Raw genomic sequence first — 20,420 nt, forward strand, 5'->3', positions numbered from 1 at the left:
TATTGAAAGTGTAATGCAATTGCAGTCTGATACAGGGTGCCACAAAATCCTGCTTGTTAGTCCTTATCCTATATCCTGTTACAAAATAAATCCTTTTCAGTAAGCTCTAATAACAGGCTATAACATGTGCTACACGTTACTGTGTCTTAAAGGTACATTTACATTTTTTCTTTGATTGGAGAAAAAATACAATAAAAACATATACGATCGTGTCAGGTTTATAAGGATGCTCAGCCCATAATAATAATAATAATAATAATAATAATAATAATAATAATAATAATAATAATAATTCTAAATATTGATCCAACTGTTGGTGTTTTTTTTTTTTTACATATTACTGAATATTTTTTGTTATAGATAGTTATTCCATAGCTGTTTTAAATATTCAAACTGATATCTTTCAATGGATTTCGTTCAGCTAGTAATTATTCAGTACTTCAAGCCGCAAGAATTAAATAACCAACCATAAGAACGGCAAGCTATCCACACAGGAAGATTTGGAAATCACGTGTGATAAGATCATAGTGTAGCTTTCCAGACTTGTTAAATGTACCGTCCCCAGGTTCTCCTGTTTGACTTTCTATCTGTCTGTGTGTCTGCCTTCAAGACTGCTTTCATAGTCGTTCATCACGCTACACAATGCAAATCCAGTTCATGCAATCCATTCAGAAATACATTGCACTAATTGTCATATCGTCTGTGACAATTTCCTTTCTTTCTTTCTTTCTTTCTTTCTTTCTTTCTTTCTTTCTTTCATCCTTCCTTCCTTCCTTCCATTCTCATTTCCAGAAGTTATATAAAAAATGGTGACTTGAAAAACAGGATAGAGATTATTTCAGGAATTTGACTGAGAAACATTGAGGACCCTGTTAAATGCATTTCACAGATATATTAAGAGTTGTAAACCTCAGGAGTTTACAGCCTCATTATTTACAGTTGTACGATATTAAGACTGCACGTGCCACCTAGCAGCTGATAAAAACAAACACACTCACTGCCTTCTCCTGAGACCAGCAATACAAACCAGCCAGCAACATCAGATCAACATGACATCCAGATTCATGAAAAAAAAATCAAATTCAAGAAAATGCTGCAGCAATGAAAAAACATACAACAATATACACTAACGAAAATCATCAAATCATTTACAACTAATTAGAACAAATAGTTCGTCCTACTGTACAAACCATATGGCACCAAAAAACCATCACAGGAATTCCAGCCCTGCTATGCACAGTTGAGTCCTTATGTAATCTGTAATATATACACTCCCCCATCCCCAAAACATGCTTACTCCTGCTGTATGCCCTTCTGTGCACTACCTGCATGACAATGCGTTTAGCAGGCTTTGTTATAAAACATTTCGAAAAAATGTAATGCAGATTCCCCCCATCTGCTCTCACTTGATAATGTTCTACAAAGGAATACCAACACCTATGACATTTTCACCTTGGACTCATAACTTAAACAACTGTCTGAAATAAGTGCAATCTATTTTTAAAACCACCTTCCATGGCAGTTTCGTGCAAGGACGCTGTCAGGTGGGTTTTTGGGATGGTCCCTTTTCCAAACTGCTGAATGCAGGACTTATTCGTTTGTAGGAGCGTTGCACAATGAACTTTTCTTTTAAAGAATTGGATTTCTTGACACAGTGTTATGGCCAAAAGTTTTTAGAAAAAAAATGACATGAACATAATTTAGATCTTTTATTTAACATTGTGTAATAAAAGAAACTACAAAATGATATCGCAAAAGTTTACCGAAAGCCATAAAGAGTAGTACAGTATTTCATGTTAGATTTCAAAATGCCACAGTTTTTTCTAAGTATACGTAATTCAATATGTTAACGTAACATTATTTAGCAGGTTTCAATCGACTTTATGAAGCACAATTAATTCATTTTACAGGGTGGTGCAAAACTATGGGTCAGGGCTGCATATCAGCCAAAGGATTTCATTCAAGAGATAGGCCTTACAATGCAAAATGCAATTATTTTGAATAATATAATGGGCTAATGCCTTTACTCTCTGTATAAGCATTTCATTTAAAAAACAATACAATATTTTATTCACAAAAAACGATGCTCACTCCACAATGCATTTTAAATAGTAATATAGTTTATTCATTTTTCTAAAATGAAATTTGATATCATCAGCATGAACTGATTTGGTTCACCTAGCAATCAATTCAATTATCTCATTAGAGCACTTCAACCCACCAGCATGAAATAAGCTCTGATACAAACCACAGTCTATTCAATCAGTATCTACCAATGCACCACTAAGAGACAGACAAGCAGTCGTGAAATGTGCAAGATGATACAATGTCATAACATGGTCATTTCTGTTTCCTTGCATGGGTTCCCTCTCACAGAGCTGTATTATAGACAGCTAAAACCTGATCTGTTTAAAATCTGCAAGCTGTGTATGCCATCCCCAGTGGAAAATGTCTGCGGCGACCGCAAACAAAAGTGTTTTCTCATTTTTATGGTATGCTGACACTTAATCCCTTTTACAGAATGCAGGGGGTGTTTTACTCAACTTTGCCATCTGTACTCAAGTCTAGGCAAACCCTTCTGGATATTGAACCTTAGGTTTTTGGTAACACTTTAGCATAGGTATATCAGGGTTAAGGTTAGTGTAATGGGCTGCACTGTGTGACACATTGCAGATACGGATTCGGTCCCCTGTCGTTGAGATGAAGGTTAAAAGCTCTGGAACCACGAATGCCGACGAGCCCGGCTCTTTTCCATTGCGGTTAAGATGCTAGCTTGTGGTGCGCAGGGTTACAGGCAGAAAAGCATAAGCTGAGCATGATATTCAAGTTAGACTACAGACACATAGTGTTATCCTGTGCCGGCCAATTCCCATCTCAACCCATGTGAGACCCAATGGGATGAACTTCACTCATGCCTAAGTGTGTCCGAGCTGCATAGGGTGGTCACTAATAATCAACGTGATGACCGGCACGCACTGCTGGCATCTCATGGGCTTTCATCTAACTAAGAAAAAGAATTGCATGCCACTAAACAACCTGCAACCAAAATGACTGAGCAATACATAAGAGCAAGTTGCTTAACCTCCTTGTGCTCCGTCCTGCGGATGAGATGTTAAATCAACGTCCTATAGTAAGTGACTCTGCATATAATGCACAGTTCACAGTTCACCTCTGTAAAATGCTTTGTGATGGTGGTCCACCATATAAATATATTATTATTATTATTATAACCAACAGTTTAGCATGTGAATTAATCAATGTTTGAAAAAGCCTGGTTATATAATCCATTGATGATTTGGGTACGCAACACTACATTTAGGAATCAGGACACAGATGGTACCTGTTATTTTCCACAATGAATGAAAGCAGCTACCGTATGTTGCCTTCCAGTTATTCCATTACAGTTATAGCAGGATTTCCAAGAACTGCACCAAAGATCACATGGCATGCCACACATCACACATATTCCTCAGTCAAAACTCCTGCTCTGTTTCTCTCTCTGCACACCCATGGCAACGTGTTCTTATCATTTATCTAAGACCCTCCTGGCACAAGGGAGATCTCAAATGCAGTTCAGTGAAGAAACAGGATAAATAATTAGTCTGGGAGCACATAACCAAAATAGCATTTGAATAAGTGCCCCAATACTTTGGAGGGTAGTGTTGATAGTCTTAATCAAAAAACTAAATCATAACAGTTAACAATAAATAAATAGATGTGCAATACAGGTGCTTGTGTATCTACTGTTAGACTGCTCTGGCAATGCTATGCTACTAGTCCATATGTACAAGCATGTTGCATGTTATAAGACAAATGCAAAATAAAGCGTTACCAGAAATGTTTGTGTGTTTTTTATGCATTCAATATTTGTGTAAATGCATTAAGCCCAATGCACCACGATGTTGTCGCTGATCATCATGAAAATGCTTTGCAGGTGGAAATGTGTCGCCCCGTGGGGGGGGGACTTTAGTTCATTAAGAATATCAGGTCTGGTATACAAACCTGTTGCATGTAAGGACCAATCATACTTTGTAAACCAGCATGTAACTCCCAGCGCAGCATTAACAGCATCTTAAGCTGGGTATCTGAGGGATTATTACACTTTAGGTAGATAAATGGATAGATAAAGAACAGAAGTGACTAAAAACATAATGCTAATACTGATATAATGCATATAATGCAGCACTCACACCTGGCCAGCTGTTTGCTGCAATAATTGCTTAGAGCTTAGCTGGCAGGTCTCCTTGTGCTTGCCTCAGTCCATATAAATTAAATATTTAAATAAGCATTGTTGTGCCTGACTAGAAGGGAAAACCAGGACACATTTTACCTCTTTGAATGATGAAAAGAAGAAAACAGTCAACCCAAATATTTTTTTTTAGATTTATTTTTTATCATGCTCTTCCTGGAGGCTAGCACTGCACCCTGGCAATGCAAATAAAGCTATTTTAAACTGGGAGACTGGAGACTGATTCCTATTGATTCAAAGAGCAGGTATAGCATGAACAGCGACAAAGTCAGCCCCCCCCCCCCAAACTGCTCCCCCAACATGCACCAACTGCCCTGCCCTGGTGATAGTCACCTTCGCAGAGGGCACTCTCCATTGCTTCTCAAAGGATTGCAGAAGGGCCATTAATTTTTGTAAATAACTTTAAAGAGAGACAGAGAGAAACAAGGGCAAGCTTGATCACTCTAGACTGGATTAGAAAGAAGGCTGGCAAGACTTTCCACTGGAACCTTGTGTTTTCCAGTTTAAGGAAATAAATAAGATCCTTGATGCAGTGAACACATGAAGACGGGACAGCCTGATTGACCATTAAGCGTATGGCTAATATCGCTGCAAATGCTAGAGTGCCTGGCTGCCGGTTAGACGAAGCAATGCCACTGAGAGTCAATCAATCCATGTAAGACATGCTATGAATATAAATAATAATAATATATTAAAATTAAAACTGTGGAATGTGCTTGGAATAGATATTTGCGTCCTACCGTATGAATTCAATAGTTTTGTCACACACAATTACATTTGAATTACTCGCTCGTGTTATAAAGCTCTCCTGGTACCTGAACATTTAACAGATCCCTGCAATGGGCTGGAGTTCATTTTAAAACAAATTAGGAGCAGGTGGGTCTGTGTTCAGGCCCAATTTACCATCTTGACCGTCAGCAGAAATTACATCTGAAGAAAATCTTAATAATCCCATCTATCTCGGTGGATTGCTGAGAATATATATATATATATATATATATATATATATATATATATATATATATATATATATATATATATATATATATATTAAATGTTACCAGTCCACACGCAATCATAATTCATAAAAAAATATAGAAACTGGTTAACCAACTAGATGCAACCAGCCCTGGCTACAACTGTGCTGGTAGGAAAGGGGTTCATTTTAATAGTCTTTGATGCCAATCCATTCTTAATTCAGTCCTGCGTGAGGGGTTCCTAACTGCAGTGGCACTGGCTGGCAGAGTCCTCATACCATCCCATCAGCAGCCATGAGAGATGGGCTAGTGCACCTGCAGCCTGCTACACAATCTCCACCCCGATACAGCACTTGTAATGCAATCCTCTCTGTGAAGAGGCTTTGGTAACAGGCAGTGGTATAAATTTAAAAAGTAATTACATTTCAACTGAAATATTGCTTCCTGCTGGTCTCAAGTGAAGTCATCATCAATTCATGATGATTCCACACTTATTCATCACAGCAACCCCCCAATAAATACAGGTCTTGTTTCTATTGTGAGAATCATATTCTGACAGTTTAAATGCTGTCACCCTGAAATTTATACAACTTATTTTTTTGTTTTTTCCCTGCTCATTCTACTGTGTATTATTGTTACCACATGGTTCAATACATCACCTCAGGGGGAAAGACTCCAGCAGCATTAATACAAGAGCAGCACTATTAATATCAGCCAGCCTTTAGATCATTATAATTCCCATCTTTTCTTTTAAACTTATTATAGTTTTTAGGCACTACTAAAATAGCCAAGGCTTATAGGAAACCCATTATAAAATATGATCTAACATAACATTAAAAAATAAATAGTAATAAATAAATAAATAAATAAATAAATAAAATAGTCACTAGTTGTGCAACTAAAGTTTGAAAGAAATAAGGAATGCATTAATTAACATTAAGGACAATTTAAAAACGGTACATTATATGTGAGTAATAGGTAAATACAAGTCTGTGAACTTACCCAGAGTGCAGACTACTGAAATTCTACCGCAAGCTGAATAACACTTTATTATTTTGACTGTTAAAGTTATTGTTATGGGTCAATATTTTCATTTTAAGTCTTAATTGCATTTTATTTCTGCCCCAGTACGTTTCTCACTTAAAAACTTAATCATTGTATATCTACTTAGGAAATAAACATCTTAATAAATCTCTGATTACTGGCATTGGAATGACATTATAATGCCTACATAATCTTGGCAGATTCACAGAATCTTAAACTTTCCATTGCGCCTTGAAAGTGAAGCAATTTGATTAACATTATATATATATATATATATATATATATATATATATATATATATATATATATATATATATATATATATATATATATATATATATATTTCTCAGCAATCCACCGAGATAGATGGATTGTAGATATATATATATGGGTCTCGTTGAGAGTATTTTGACTAGCTTGTGAACGCAGAGGCCCACATGGATGGCATAAAGTCCCTGGCAGTGGTGCAGTGCACTTCGTCAGCAAAAGAGAATGTGTAACCGTGCCCTTGAGCCACAGCTCCAAGAACACACAAAGCGAACCCGACATCAACAGCATGCCATCGCCTCAAATCATCTCGATCATGCTGTGCTTCAACAATGCGAAGCGCAACAATAAAAACGAAAGGTCCTGTCACGGTGACTGCAGTTTAAATGCCCAAAGTACAATATTTTCAAACTTCTTAGTCTAGTAAAAAGCCTTTTTTTTGTTTGCTTTGGGGCACTGAATTAAAATTGAGCACTGAATTAAAATTGAGCAATGAACTGAACTATCAAGGATAAAGGGGTTGGAATGCAGGCAACCGTTTATAATATATTGTGTAAAATGGAAGTATGGAACCACGATCGATCATGATTTCCATATACAAAGCGGCAGCTACTGGATCCATATTAGGTTAATTGTCAGATTTTTTTTTAATAAAGATGTTTATATCAGAGAAAGCTGTTCGGTTTTCTTTTACATGAACGCCAAACTTGTGGACAAGACAATTCAAAGGTAAAAGACACGCCACAATGCACAACATATAAACAAGCAACACCACCATGCAACAAATACTCCACAATATCTTTACAAGTACAATACGTGTGCATTGCTGAGCTGGTGCAAACGGACATACATGAACATGGCAAAAATAATTGCACAGCAACAAAACAGACACAAATAAAGTCCGCGAATGTTCTCTTTCGTTTTGGTTTCTTTGTATTTCTTTGTAAAAATTATCTCCAGGTAATCTCTGTACACCCAACGAAGCCTAATCTTTCAAGACAAGAAAACACCAAGATGGCACAGAATACTGCCCTCAAGTTTTGATCACAAACAAAAGCACGTACCTGCTATAATCCCTTCAGACAACTTGCTCGTGCACCGCTACCACTGAGCGCGAGAACAGTGGAGCTGCAGAGGAGGAGGTGCACGGGGGTCTAACAGCATGCAGCTCTCTCCTTGGGAGTAGTAGCGAGTAGTGTTTAAATATAAATGTACCTGCTGTTGCTCAGTTCGGATCTGGTTTCCTTCTTGGTGCTGCTGCCGCCACAGGCAGGTGTTTGAGGAGTATGACAGGCTGCGATCGTTGTCGCTGCCGCCGCCGCTGCTGCTGCTGCTGCAGCCGGACAAGTTTCCAAAGAGCGGGCGGCTCGGTTCTTGGTGGTGGCTGTTCTGCTGTTTGTCTTGTTGGGGGTACTGGCAGCAGTGCCACTCCAATTGATTTTTCTCCCCTGGCTTCTTGCAGTAGTTGTCACAGTGCTGCGGAGGCTGCTGTTGCTGCTGCTGCAGTTGGTAGAACAAGTGTGTCTGTTCTTGCCCTTGCAGTTGTAGTAGTTGATTTCTATTCTCCCGCCCTGATCCGTTGGTGCAGTAGTTGTTACTAGGCTGGCTGCTCCCTAGCCGCTGTTGTTGTTGCTGCTGCAGTAAAGGTTGCGGTAGCAAATCTCGGGGCTGCTGCTGAAATAAACAGGACTGCTGCTTTACCTTCAACGGACCGCTATCATTGCTATGCTGCTCTAGATTCTGCTCTTGTGGTGCTGCTAGGCAAGAGGAGGGGTGCTGATGTAGGTTGGACTGATTATGATGCTGAGGTTGCTGCTGCAAACGGTTCTGCTCCCCTAACCCTCCTTCTCCTCTGCGGCAGAAGCTGCTGCTCGGGTTCTGCTGCTGGTAATTGCTAGCGTTCTGCAAATGGTCCCCCCGATTCGAATTCTGATGCTGTAGAAACGGCGGTGTTGTTGTTGCTGGTGTAGACAGCTGCGGGCGGTGGTTCTGGTGTTGGTTCGGGCTCGCTTGACTGGAATAACCGCAGTTGCTGTAATAGTGGCTCTGATAGAAGTGCTGCTTCTGCAGTGAAGTGACACCGGCTGCGGCAGCGGTGGTAGCGGCCCCTCGATTTTGTTGCAGAGGAAGGGGTTGGACAGAAAAGCAGCAGGCTTGTTTTTGAATTTGCGCTCGCTGCCCGGTTATGTGGTTTCTTGTTGTTGCTGGTGGTGGTGGCGGTGGCAGCCTGTAATAAGGAGGGATGGTACCTGGCTGGGTGAAAAGGTTCGGGCTGGGAGATTCTTGATGGTTTTGTTGCAAGAAGGCGGCGGAACCCTGCCCGAACAGCGGCGGAGGAGGAGAGTTGCTGAGAGGGATGAAGTGCTGCACCGAAGCGCCTGAGCCCTCTTGGCTCGGCGGTTTCTGGAGATGACTAGCGCTGCTGTTGATGCTGCACGGCTGCTGGCTGAGAGGGTGGTGCTGAAAGACAGCTCCCGGGTGCCGATGCTGCATCCCCTCTACAGCTCCGTCCTGCTGGTGCTGCTGCTCGCCTGCGTTGTATTGCTCCAGAACCCTTTCATCGTGAAAAGCCTCTGTAGAATCGAGCCGGCCCGTCTCATTGGCTGGTTTCACCAATACCAGCCTCATGACGTCACGGTTGGGCTATGAAAACACCGCCTGCATCAGTTAATTGAATGAATCCCCAACAACTGCAGTTGAGAAGAGCACATCTGAAATGTGGTGTACAATTACCTCGATCACAGCCCAGGCATTTTGTAACACATTGGTTTAGAGGTGTCTCTCTCTGTTCTATGCGTTTCAGTTTAAATTGAACATAACGTTGGTGTCGGTGGTACATTGGGAGGTTTTGGCATTTGTTTATGACAAGCCTCTTCATGCATAAAATTCGCATCAGAATAATAACACGACCTTGTGGAACGTGCTCTCCGAATCTTGTCTTCTGTTCCAGTTTTCTGTGTAATTTCTCATTATGGCTCATTGTGAATCAGCATTGCATGTTCAAACACATTTTGGGCAATTTAACAAAACTGCTTGCTGGACCTACTGCTGCCGCGCTCGCAGTATTGCTGTGCAGTATGCGATCTTGTCAATCTAAACTTCCAAGATTGCTTTATTTTCCATCGCTTTGTAAAATGCACAAGTATCAATTTGTTATGGTGCTCTGCAGTCGTGTGCCGATTGTTCAAGGCGTCCTATATCGGGCCCCTTCCAAGTTGAGCATTCGCAGGAAAATGTTAACCCCTGTAAAAAAAATAAATAGAAAAAAAAATATTTAATACAAAAATCAGATAGACCCACACGGGATAGCGTAAGTCAAAACGGGACACAAAGGGGTTTCAAATGCTAAGTGATATTTAGCCCACTGAGTAGTTTTATAATGAAAAATATCATAATTAAATATCCCCCAGGAAACAATGTTATCCTCATTATACACTGAACGTCTGTCTAATTTAAAAAAAAAACGAATTGTCACTGAATTAAATACTGTACTAATATGCTGTTCCAACAGCTTATTTTTGGTTTTTATTTTAACCTCAGCTGTCTCTCCGTTTTCTCCGCTTTCGGTTGTATAATATTATTAATTATTTTAAAATTATTTATTTTAATAACCTATAGAAAACGTTCCGCTGACAGTATTCTATCATGTAAACACAGGCTCGTGCTCGTTTATTACTTTTCAAACTTGAACTGTATTTTTTTTCCTCTCTCGCGCTGAAGATTAACGGCTCGACGGTGACTTTGTTGGGTCTCTTTCTTCTTTTAATCTAGCTGTTACATACTGTGATATTATTACATCGAGAATTACGCTGTTTCCAGAAGTCCCCGGACTATAATACTGAACATTATCCTTCACGCCAAGGTGAAGATATTTTTAAAACAGCAGACGCGCCATGTGACCCAGATTCACGCAGCTAAATTAAAGTTTGAAGAGTCAAAGGAACTCAAGTTCAGTGCTGGTTCGAGCCTACCTCAGTATGGAGGTGCTGAAGTGAAAATAAAGCGGTGAGATTTAGCCCTATTTTAACTTTAGCTAACTGGACCATGTACTGGAACTAAGCTACTCAAGAAAGACTGGGCTCATTGAAAGACGTGGGTTAAGATTGATTTGAACAAGCAGGTTTCCAGTTTAAATTCTGTCCAAGCAGTAGCGGACAGAGGCTCCCATTGACGTTTGGTTTGACGTGGAACAACCAAGAACGGCCAGTCCAGTTTACAGCTGAGGACAGTGTTTTTTTTTTCTATATACACTGCCTGTGTTAGGACATGTACCTAATATCATGTTGGGCTACCATTTGCCCTGATCACAGCCTTTACACAACGTGGCATAGACTCAAGGTATGTTAAAGCCATTCCGTCATTATTATCTAATGCAATTGGAGAGAAGCGAGAGTGAGTTGGGGTGAGAGGAAAGACAGGGAGTGGGATGTAAGAGAGGGGGAGATCAAATGAGACAAGATGAAGGAGGGAGGAGAGAGAGAGAAGGAGAGAGGGAGAGAGAGGGAGAGAGGGAGGGAGAGAGAGGGAGAGAGAGAGGGAGGGAGAGAGAGGGAGGGGGAGAGAGAGAGAGAGAGGGAGAGGGAGAGAGAGAGGGAGGGAGAGAGAGGAGGGTAGAGAGTAGAGATAAAGGAGTATTAGAGAAAGACAGAGAGGATTCTCTGCAGCCTAAGCACATACATTCAGTAGAGCAGATATATTTTACCTTCTGAAATATTCAAACCTTTCCATTTCTATTTCAGACCCATGTGTGGGATTACATAATGGAGCGTCAATCAGAGTTTTTCTTTTCTACACAGAGGCCAGGCTTTCTAACAGGGGAGGTTTTGATTAGACGTCCTGAAGCTGCGGATACATTAGAGACGCATTAACAAGTACCAACACATTTATATCACATTCATAGACGTTCAGTGCTAGAAAGCCTACGTTTGGGAAAAGATTTCAATCTTATTTAAACGCACCATTTCAAAGTAGGTTTGGTAGCTGGCTGGTGCGTTTCAGAATAGAGCTATATTAAATTCCAGGTGACTCACAGGTTTTACTCTGCAAGGGTAATCCGATTTCCCATCGCAAAGTGTAATAAAGTTACAGCCACACTTTTAACCCACTAGGAAATTGAGAAGACAAGTTTCGACTATCCCAGACATGGGTTTAAGACAGAATGCAGGCCTTGTAGACAGTGTGCTTTGTTTTCATTTTAGCTGAAGACACTACAGCAGAAGGAGCTGATGAATGTCATCTGCAAGCATCACTGCAGAAATTCACCAAGGAGCAAATAAAGGACGTTTAAGTGCACAATAACGTCACAAGAAATTACCCAGATACATTTATGATACAATTCAATAAGGACAACTTGACTCTAAACAAAATCTATTTGCTTAATAAAACACATACTGTATTCGCATGTGTTACAACAAATAAATAAAAAAAAATTAAATTAAAAAAAAACATCATAGGGGACTGGTGTGAGCTGAGCTCTCGAGGTTTACCACTTCACCAGAGCACATCAATAGAATTACAGCCTTATTAGGTACAGTTAGATCTGGAATTATATGATAGTTAAAGGAACATAATCAGGTCAGCTGTAGTGCATGCAATGCCTATTGTAGGAGCAGTTCATTTAGATCATGCAGACTCTTTTAACTGCTCTGTACTCAGAATAAACCGCAGAGCCATTTGAATGAATCGCTAAGCGATCCTTTTTTATTAATCTCTGGTATTGATGTTGACATAAACAGCTCTTATTAAGGTTGCCCTCCTGTCAGGATGTCAATGGGAATATCAGTGTAAGCTGAGATTTATGGCCTTGTGGTGTAGTAGCTGCTGATTAAATAGCCCTCACAGGCCTGTAAAAGCTCAGCCTCAGAGGTTTTTAAAAGGGCTGCACTTCCACTAGCCGTCACTATCGACTGGTGGGGCAGTGTGGAGCAAACAGGAGCCCACCTCGCTTCTGCACCAACACTCCATAGAGCTGGTCTATGGTTGGTGGGAGAAGATAATGCCTTGTAAATGTCTACGTGTTTGCATCAGTTTACAGCTGGATAAACAGTGAATAATCATGTCTGTCTGCATCATACTTCAAACTTGACCAATTTACATGCAGGGACAGGGCATCATAAGCCTCTATCTACACTACATTTATATACAGTATAGAGAGAGTGTGGGCAGGCTGCCAGTTGAAACATCATACTGTCACATGAATTGAAAGCAATGAGCAATGTGCAGGTGCTCTCTGGTGAGGGTCCAAGCCATGTGAACAGAGAATTAGAGAAAAATTATCATTTAATATTGGTGGAACAACACAACTCAGAACCACTCAGAGCGATTGCAAACACCATTAAATATTCAGGGAAATGGAAACAAATCTGTTCAAATGGAAACTTGCTCTATAAGCAAAATGAGCTCAATTGGCAAGGAATATATATATATATATATATTTACACAGAAGGGATAGAATACCAGTGCCCCTCATACAGACTCACTCACGTGCACATGCACTCTTTGATTGAGGGTCCAGAGGTCTGGCCTCTGTAACCTGATCGCCTTCATTAAGTAATTAATCTCTGGCTGACCTGCGTGGGGTTCCTGGGCAGGGTGAGGTATCACTTGCTTATTGGATTGGGAATCAGCACAGCCAGCGGCCGCGTTAATAATTCACCCCCTCCTCCTTCCCCTTATTGGAATGACCCAACTAGATCAGGGACAACACTTTACACAACTAGCCAGAGTCCAGAGACAAAAGACACACAGATCACTAGTTTCTCCATTCATTGTCAGAATGATAAGTCCAGACTATTGATCACTGGTTACTATTACTCACACCAACACTGACAACTACTTAAGAGAGGAGAAAAAGGGAGACAGACAGACAGGCCACGTCAACCATATGAGACTGCCTGGACAAGAACTCTTAGATTGAACACATGTACAATCTTGTAATTCAACCTCACACTGTCCATATAGGCACCCAGGCAGGAGGAGATAAGGTTAGATCAATGTGGATGTATTCACATTCATGTGCAAGTAAGGATTCACTATTAGTCATGTATTAGGCATTTAAGAAGTACTAACTAATTATGCAATAGCTCGTGAATAAGTTCTTAAAGACAATTACTCAGACATTATGAGTGTCAGCTCTCCCCTAATACCCAGCTATGAAAATGAAATATGTAACATGATCTCATTGTAAACACAGCACTGTAGAGGGAGTTGAAACGGAGCTGTTGAGTGGTGTTGAAACTGTTAACTTATACAGGAATCGTTGAATTTTCAGAGCTCAGCCCTGAACAGCTTGCTGTTATATAATGGCATGGGTGATGAATTATTGATGGAAGCAAGAGGTGAGTTTCCTCTTGGCTTTCCCACCTGTTCAGACGGCTGCCTGCTGTCCCCCAGCCATCCACTAGGGGGCCACTGTGAGCACAAAGCTGCACATGACAAGAGCTCCACTTGTCAGCTGAATGAGCTTCCGTTTACCAGCCCGAATAAACAGAGATTAAAAAACAAAAATGAGAGCAGAAGAGAGAGAGAGAGAGAGAGAGAGAGAGAGAGAGAGAGAGAGAGAGAGAGAGAGAGAGAAGCCGGGGCCTGTCTGTGCTGTCAGTCAGTCACCCGCTGAAGTCATGATTACCCAAAAGGTAACATCATATTATCGGTGTGGAGAACTCAAGATTCAAAATGTAATTACATTGGAAATAAAATGTTATCAAGTCATCTACCTCGTACAGAGAAAGGAGCGCATTTGCAGATTGGATTGGCTATTAACTATTTGCTGTAGAGCATTCGGATTGGAGCCAGATTCGTGTTCCAAAGTTATGAAAAGCGCATGGGTGTCTCTTTGATTTATTTTAGCTTTAAAAGCACGTGAAAACCCAGAGGAACATTTTGTTTTTGTCAGCCTTCTTTTATGACTATTAAATATACAAAATATGGCAGGGTGGACTAGTGGCAAAGACACAACCACATGGTGTGCAGGGTGACCCTACTGGCCAGGCACCTGGTGAGCTCAAGCGGACACCTGCAGGGCTTATCCTCCTGGGGCTGACATCCAGCTGGCATGCGCTGTGAAGCTCCTGGGTCCCAAGAGGTACTGGGCTCGGTGTTGGGATTGGAGGACACCTACTGACCTTCAGTTCTCCTGAGCTGTTGTGAGGAGTTGCTGCAGTCAGGAAACATAATTGGGGAGAAAAACACCCACCCACACACAAACCAAGAAGCTGCCAGACGAAGATAGTTATCAGAAAAGCAATTCTAAAATCTTAGTTACTACACCTTTAAAAGAGGTAAAGTGGGGGAGGGGGAGAGAGAGAGAGAGAGAGAGAGAGAGAGAGAGAGAGAGAGAGAGAGAGAGAGAGAGATCGTGCCCTCTCTGAGTGAGCAGTAACATTCTAATGACAATCTGTACCTCATTTATCAATCCTGAAAAACATACATCATCAGCTTTTTATGACAGACTATTTGTCCCGGGGCACTAGGCTGCTGTGTATTAGATATTTAAAAGTAATATATTCACATCTTCTTCTTTTTTTTAATATCAAAGACTTTAAATGGATACGTGGTCTTGTCATTTTAATGTGGCGTTTGCCTTTTGGGATCACAAATGAAGTGTATTAATTTTATAGATAGGTGTTGGGGAGGGATTTAAAAAAAGAAACAGCAGTTTTTCTATTTTTCATTGAGCTTGAAGGTATATATTATAACTAGGGGTTTTAATTTTGACATATTCTATTGATCGATTAATCATCCGATCTCTGGTCAATTAATCGATTAATCACACCTGTTTGCTAGGCATATCAAATTGTATTGAAAGACAGCTACAAGTAATCACATTTAGTGATGCAATCTGACATAGCCTTTTGAGCTGTACTGCCCGTTTGCATTTGCTGCAGCCAAATTCAAGAAAAAGATTTAAATAAAATACATCAAGAAGGTATATATTACTGTAAATGACTGGCTGCACTACAATACTGCAATGAACAGATCCGATGTTGGTACACTGTGATCTTTTACCTTTCAGACTAACAAAGGTAACTTACTGTCTGAGTGCTATTTAATTTAGGATAGCTGAAGAGAAATGCCATTTATTGCGTTCTATTTTATTTTAGTTAGCTGAAGAAAGAGTACGATATAGCTGTTAATTTTATGATACCATTTGAAAGAAACACGTGTAAGAGAGAGAGAGAGAGTATGTGCGTAGGAGAGAGTGTGTGTGCGTACGAGAGTGAGTGTGTGTGTGTGTGTGTGTGTGTGTGCGTGCGTGCGTGCGTGCGTGTGTTCGGGCCCCTGCTGGGATCTCTTGTCATCCTGTCTGAACCACCTGTCTGAGAGCCTCCCAGCCTCCCAGCAGGATCTCAAAGAGCTGAGCAGGATTCTCTCTCCGTCTCTACTGCTCCTCATCCAGCGCAGTTCGCTAATCGACCACAGTCTCTGTGCTCTACCCTGCATCCATAACCAGCCTGATCAAGATGAAACTATATGTTTTAAAAGCAGTAAAGAGAACGTTACTGCTTTCAAAACACAGGCATTCAATTACAGACTAGTGGAAAACATTTTGAGAACAACCACAAAACCCAATCAAAAACCCCAAACAATTTCTTCCAGCTCATAAGTCACTCAGACGAGGCCTGATTATCTTGGTACGACAGCACAGGCCCTAAAGTAAAGGGAAATATCCCAAGAGGGGAGACAGTACACTAACTCTCAGAAAAGTTGCCTTGGCCTTCGATGGAACATGCTGTTCTGTTCTGTTCTGTCCCGCAGCTCACTTCCTATGGGTTCCTCGCAGCTGGTTTCACAGATCTTGTTTTTCCTAAGGCAGCACCAATTAAGTCCAATATTAGTGCTAATCGGGGTCTGTGAAACTGACTGGATGTGTTTCAGCACATCAATGCAATCGCCACTGTTTTTCCATCACCTTAAATTCACTAACAAAAGAAAGATGTGAAGGAACACTCAGTAATCCAGAGAGTCTTACCCTGTTCCTGGTCTGCCTCTTCTCTAAACTCCAATCACTGTCTGGGGCCAGCAAGCGAACACAGACACAGCCAGCGAGCAACAGGAGCAAAGATCCAGACTGAAGCCAAGCTCCCCTCCCTCCCTCTCTCCCTCTCTCCCTCGCTCGCTCTCATCCTGACACTTGCTGGTCCGGGGGAGGCTGGCGTTTGCTCATTTTTCAGCACGAGTGTTAATTAAGATTCAGCCAGGCTGGCACCAGGATACCGGCTCTAATCAAGAGCTGCCATGGAGACTGGCGAACATGTGACAGCCTTCATCTAAACAACAGAGCTTGAAATAAGGAATCTGGGACATTCGGGGGGGCGTCGGCGGACCCCAAAAATGGAAAACGGGTTGTTTATCCATCTGTTGCTTCTGGTTTGCAGCTCTCTGGTTTATACAGGGTGACCCTAATTTAGGCATCATTGCCATAATTGTTAAAATCGGTTGTCTCTCTCCGTTTCTTTCAGGTATGGAGATGTCTCAAGGCAAAGAGGAACAAAATCAGACCATTTTGATGAGAGGTGCACATGTTAAAATATCTCCTTAGTAACACTTTTTTCATGGATAAAGATGTCTAGTCTTTTGGCTACCATTTGTGCTTCGCTTAAAAGAAGCATGACTGTTTTAATGTATTGAGAGTCACGGTGATCCTAAATGTTCAAGTGTTGTGTGCAGTGGTCAGGCCAGGCTGTCGCAGTAACAGCAGCTGATTTCAAAGCCAAGGTATATTTAGCCTGTCCTCGGGTTATACTGGCTGTATGATGTATAGTTCTGATTACAGCGCCGCTTCGGGAAGGGAACAGGCAAGCAGGAATCAGATTTATGAGGAGGCTGGGACATTGTGAAAGTGCACAGCTCCCCCCGTCACCGCTGTGCGTGGGCAACGAGAAACACAGCCAGGACTTTAGAGGATCACCTCTCTTTATCAGTGTATTAGAAAGGTACAGAGCTTCAAATTAACCAGACCCTCTAATGTTTTCAATAGTTCACATACATTATTAACATCAATCTGCTCCATGAATCGGGCTGATTATCATTCCTACTGAGCTATGAGGTTCTCGTACTGATAATGCATGAAATAAAATGCGAGACGTGACACATATTCAGATAAGCAGCGCAAAACCGGAAACTAAAGACTGATTCAGAACCAAACTGATCCTCCCTCCCCCCCATGTTTCACAGAATTTAGTTTTCTTGTGTTTATGTGAAATAGAGAGGAGAGAAAGAGAGAAAAAAAACATATATACATAGAGAATGAGAGAGGAAGAAACAGAGGGAAGAGAGAGACCAGTGCAGCAGAGTAAAAGGCTGATGACAGCGTGACCTTGGAAAGCTAGTCAGAGTCATTGATGTGGGGATTCCTGTTCTATTTATAGCTTCTGCTCTCTCAGGATCAGCGGGAGGCTTCCTGAGCGAGTCTGTCTTCACAGCAGCACAGGACAGCCAATCAGACCCGGGCTCGTTGCCAGGCGACCGGACTGAAAATAACTCAGGAGCTCGAAATAACTCAAACACACCCAGTGCGGGTACTCTCCGGCCCTGCTAGACCTCAGAGTCCCACCGCGACGCAGCGCTCAGCCTCAGCACTGCTGGGGAAGACAGCTGGCTCGCTGGACTGAGATACGGTTCCGGGGTTGGCTCGAACCCAGGTCCACGCTGGGCTGAACAGAAACAAATCGCGGCTTTAACTAATGGACACCATGACTTTGCAGTTTAGCGCGTGCATAGTATACATTTATCATGCTGAACTACACTCTGTGCTATCACTATGGCTATGGTTCTATGGTATTGTATGCAGCAAGAGTTCCATTCATAGTATTTTACAATCCTGTAAGAGAGTCACAAGAGAGTTGGGGGGTGCTGCACATAGAGGAGTATACAAATTCGCAGGGTGAGGAGAGAGGTCCAGGTATTTTTTAGCATAGCAATTCTATCATTCTCAGACAAAAACCTCAAAAAAAACGTCTTTTAAAAGCTTCCCCCGACACAGATACAAGCTGTCTAGCTAGAGAGCTTGCCCTGTTTTGTTCAGGCAGTCAGCGGTTTGTATCAGTGCTTGAACAGCTGTCTACCAAAACTGTTCCTACATCCAACTGTCCTGAAAAGTCAGGTCCCGCACTATTGACAGCAATGCATTAATTTCTGCTAATTGCCTATTTTTTGGAATTCTCTCAGAAGGACTGTCCCCTTAATACTGCTGCATACAGAGTTGGCCTCATTAGTACGTCTTTATAAAACAGCGATGGGAATTAATAAATCTGAACAATGCTGTTTTGTAGTATTGATTCATGCACATTTCTGATACCATACACCTGGACATATTACTTCATACAGCGTCTACAACACCTAGCATCCTTTCTGCAAGTTCTTAATGAGTTTCTTGGCAATCGTCAGTGAGAAGCAACTAATCACTGTATGATCGCCAATGGTATATCCAAGTGCTTGGTAATTGTGGGCTCAACGCATGATAAGTGCACATTAGTACCATACAATGGTACTGCAACAGATTACCAGGGGTATTATTCATGCCATTGGTATGTTGGTAAATCTAAGGTAAGAAAATGTAATCTCAATCTCTCTCTCTCAGGTACAGATTGTCATTAGAATGTTACTGCACACTCAGAGAGGACACGATCTCTCTCTCTCTCTCTCTCTCTCTCTCTCTCTCTCTCTCTCTCTCTCTCTCTCTCTCTCTCTCTCTCTCTCTGCCCTGCAGGATATTATGGCCCTGATTCCATCTGTTATCTTTTTTTTAATATACAAAACACTGCATGACAAAAATCAAGAGCTGGATTTATCTGGTACAAAAAAAAATGAGATTTTCAGACTGCAGGCAGCTGTAGTGCCTTTGTAGATTTGTTTAAGGACGATAAACAATGTTGAATCTGAAAGCTGACCACACTAAATAGATTTGAACCTTTCCCCTGCCTGCTGCTCATGAAAGCGTTCCTTTCTGAATCGCTGTCTCATATCCTGTCCTCTTCTTCATTGATAACACATCATCAGAAGCAATAAGGCCAGACCGTCAATGTTTCTGTCAAAACTTCAGGTTCCCATACTTGTCAATGGCTTGTAGGGCCCGTCTGATTGTGCCAGATTAGACAGGGTGCTGGATTACAGAGATGATGCAAAATCTACAGCTATGGCCAAACGTTTTGCATCACCAAGACTCATCAATATCAACATCAAAATGTCACTTGATAAAACAGCGGCAAGGGCGCTAATCGTACAAAGTTTAATTTCAGTGGTACTGACTTTGAACAAACAATGCAGAACATTGATCTTTATACCAAGGCATATCAGGTTCAATCTTATTGTAGATGATGATTTAAGACTTAACTCTGTTGCAGGTAAACATTTCTAAAGGATTTCATCAGGGATAAACTCCACGAATCTTATCAGCCGGGTTCATTTAGCAAGCAGAGGACGCACGCAGTCTGACACTCTTCCCTCGCTTCTCTCTTTGTTCCCTGCCTATTTCCAGCCTGATGTTAATCTAGCGTGTTTTTGTTCAAAGTCTTGCCCTGCAGATGCAAGCCCCCATTTATCCCCTGGCACATCCTCACCTGCGCCTCCCCTTTCCCTAAACAAGAGTAACGATGGCGATTAGCTTCAGATTTGCCTATTCAATCACAGCAGGAGGGCGGGCAGACTGGTGGTTAAACCGAGGCGGAAACGTGGCTTGAAACGTTGCCTGTGCTTGAACAATCAACCCTGTATTGAAGGCCATCTGTGTGGGAGGATCACCCGTCTGCACGGCTTCAGTTGTCAGAGATCCAGTGATCAGGAATGCCAAGGACACATGGTCCCTTTGCAGCACCTCACAGTAGCAGACTGACTGAGATTGCTGTGCTTATACAGTGCTTGATGTATTATAGGACATCCAACAT

At 41.5% G+C, this 20,420-nt stretch overlaps 1 protein-coding gene across 5 annotated transcripts in view; it reads right to left on the minus strand.

Moving 5' to 3' along the window:
• LOC117966353 (small conductance calcium-activated potassium channel protein 2-like) overlaps positions 1-9,173 on the minus strand; it is a 38,835-nt gene extending 29,662 nt beyond the window's left edge. For 4 of the 5 annotated variants that reach the window (XR_009319832.1, XR_009319833.1, XM_059014149.1 and 1 more), the window contains exon 1: positions 7,753-9,173. Coding sequence is in view for 2 of the 5 variants with exons in the window: in XM_059014149.1 (XP_058870132.1) it covers positions 7,753-9,165 (1,413 nt within the window). In the remaining 3 variants the exon portion in view is untranslated. Of the gene's footprint in view, positions 1-7,601; positions 7,715-7,752 lie in introns of those variants that run through there. The other variant, XM_059014152.1, reaches the window with a different exon arrangement.
• Between the last annotated feature and the right edge of the window lie 11,247 nt (positions 9,174-20,420).

This window comes from Acipenser ruthenus, chromosome 47 (assembly GCF_902713425.1).
Source record: "Acipenser ruthenus chromosome 47, fAciRut3.2 maternal haplotype, whole genome shotgun sequence".
Classification (NCBI taxonomy): Eukaryota; Metazoa; Chordata; class Actinopteri; order Acipenseriformes; family Acipenseridae; genus Acipenser; species Acipenser ruthenus.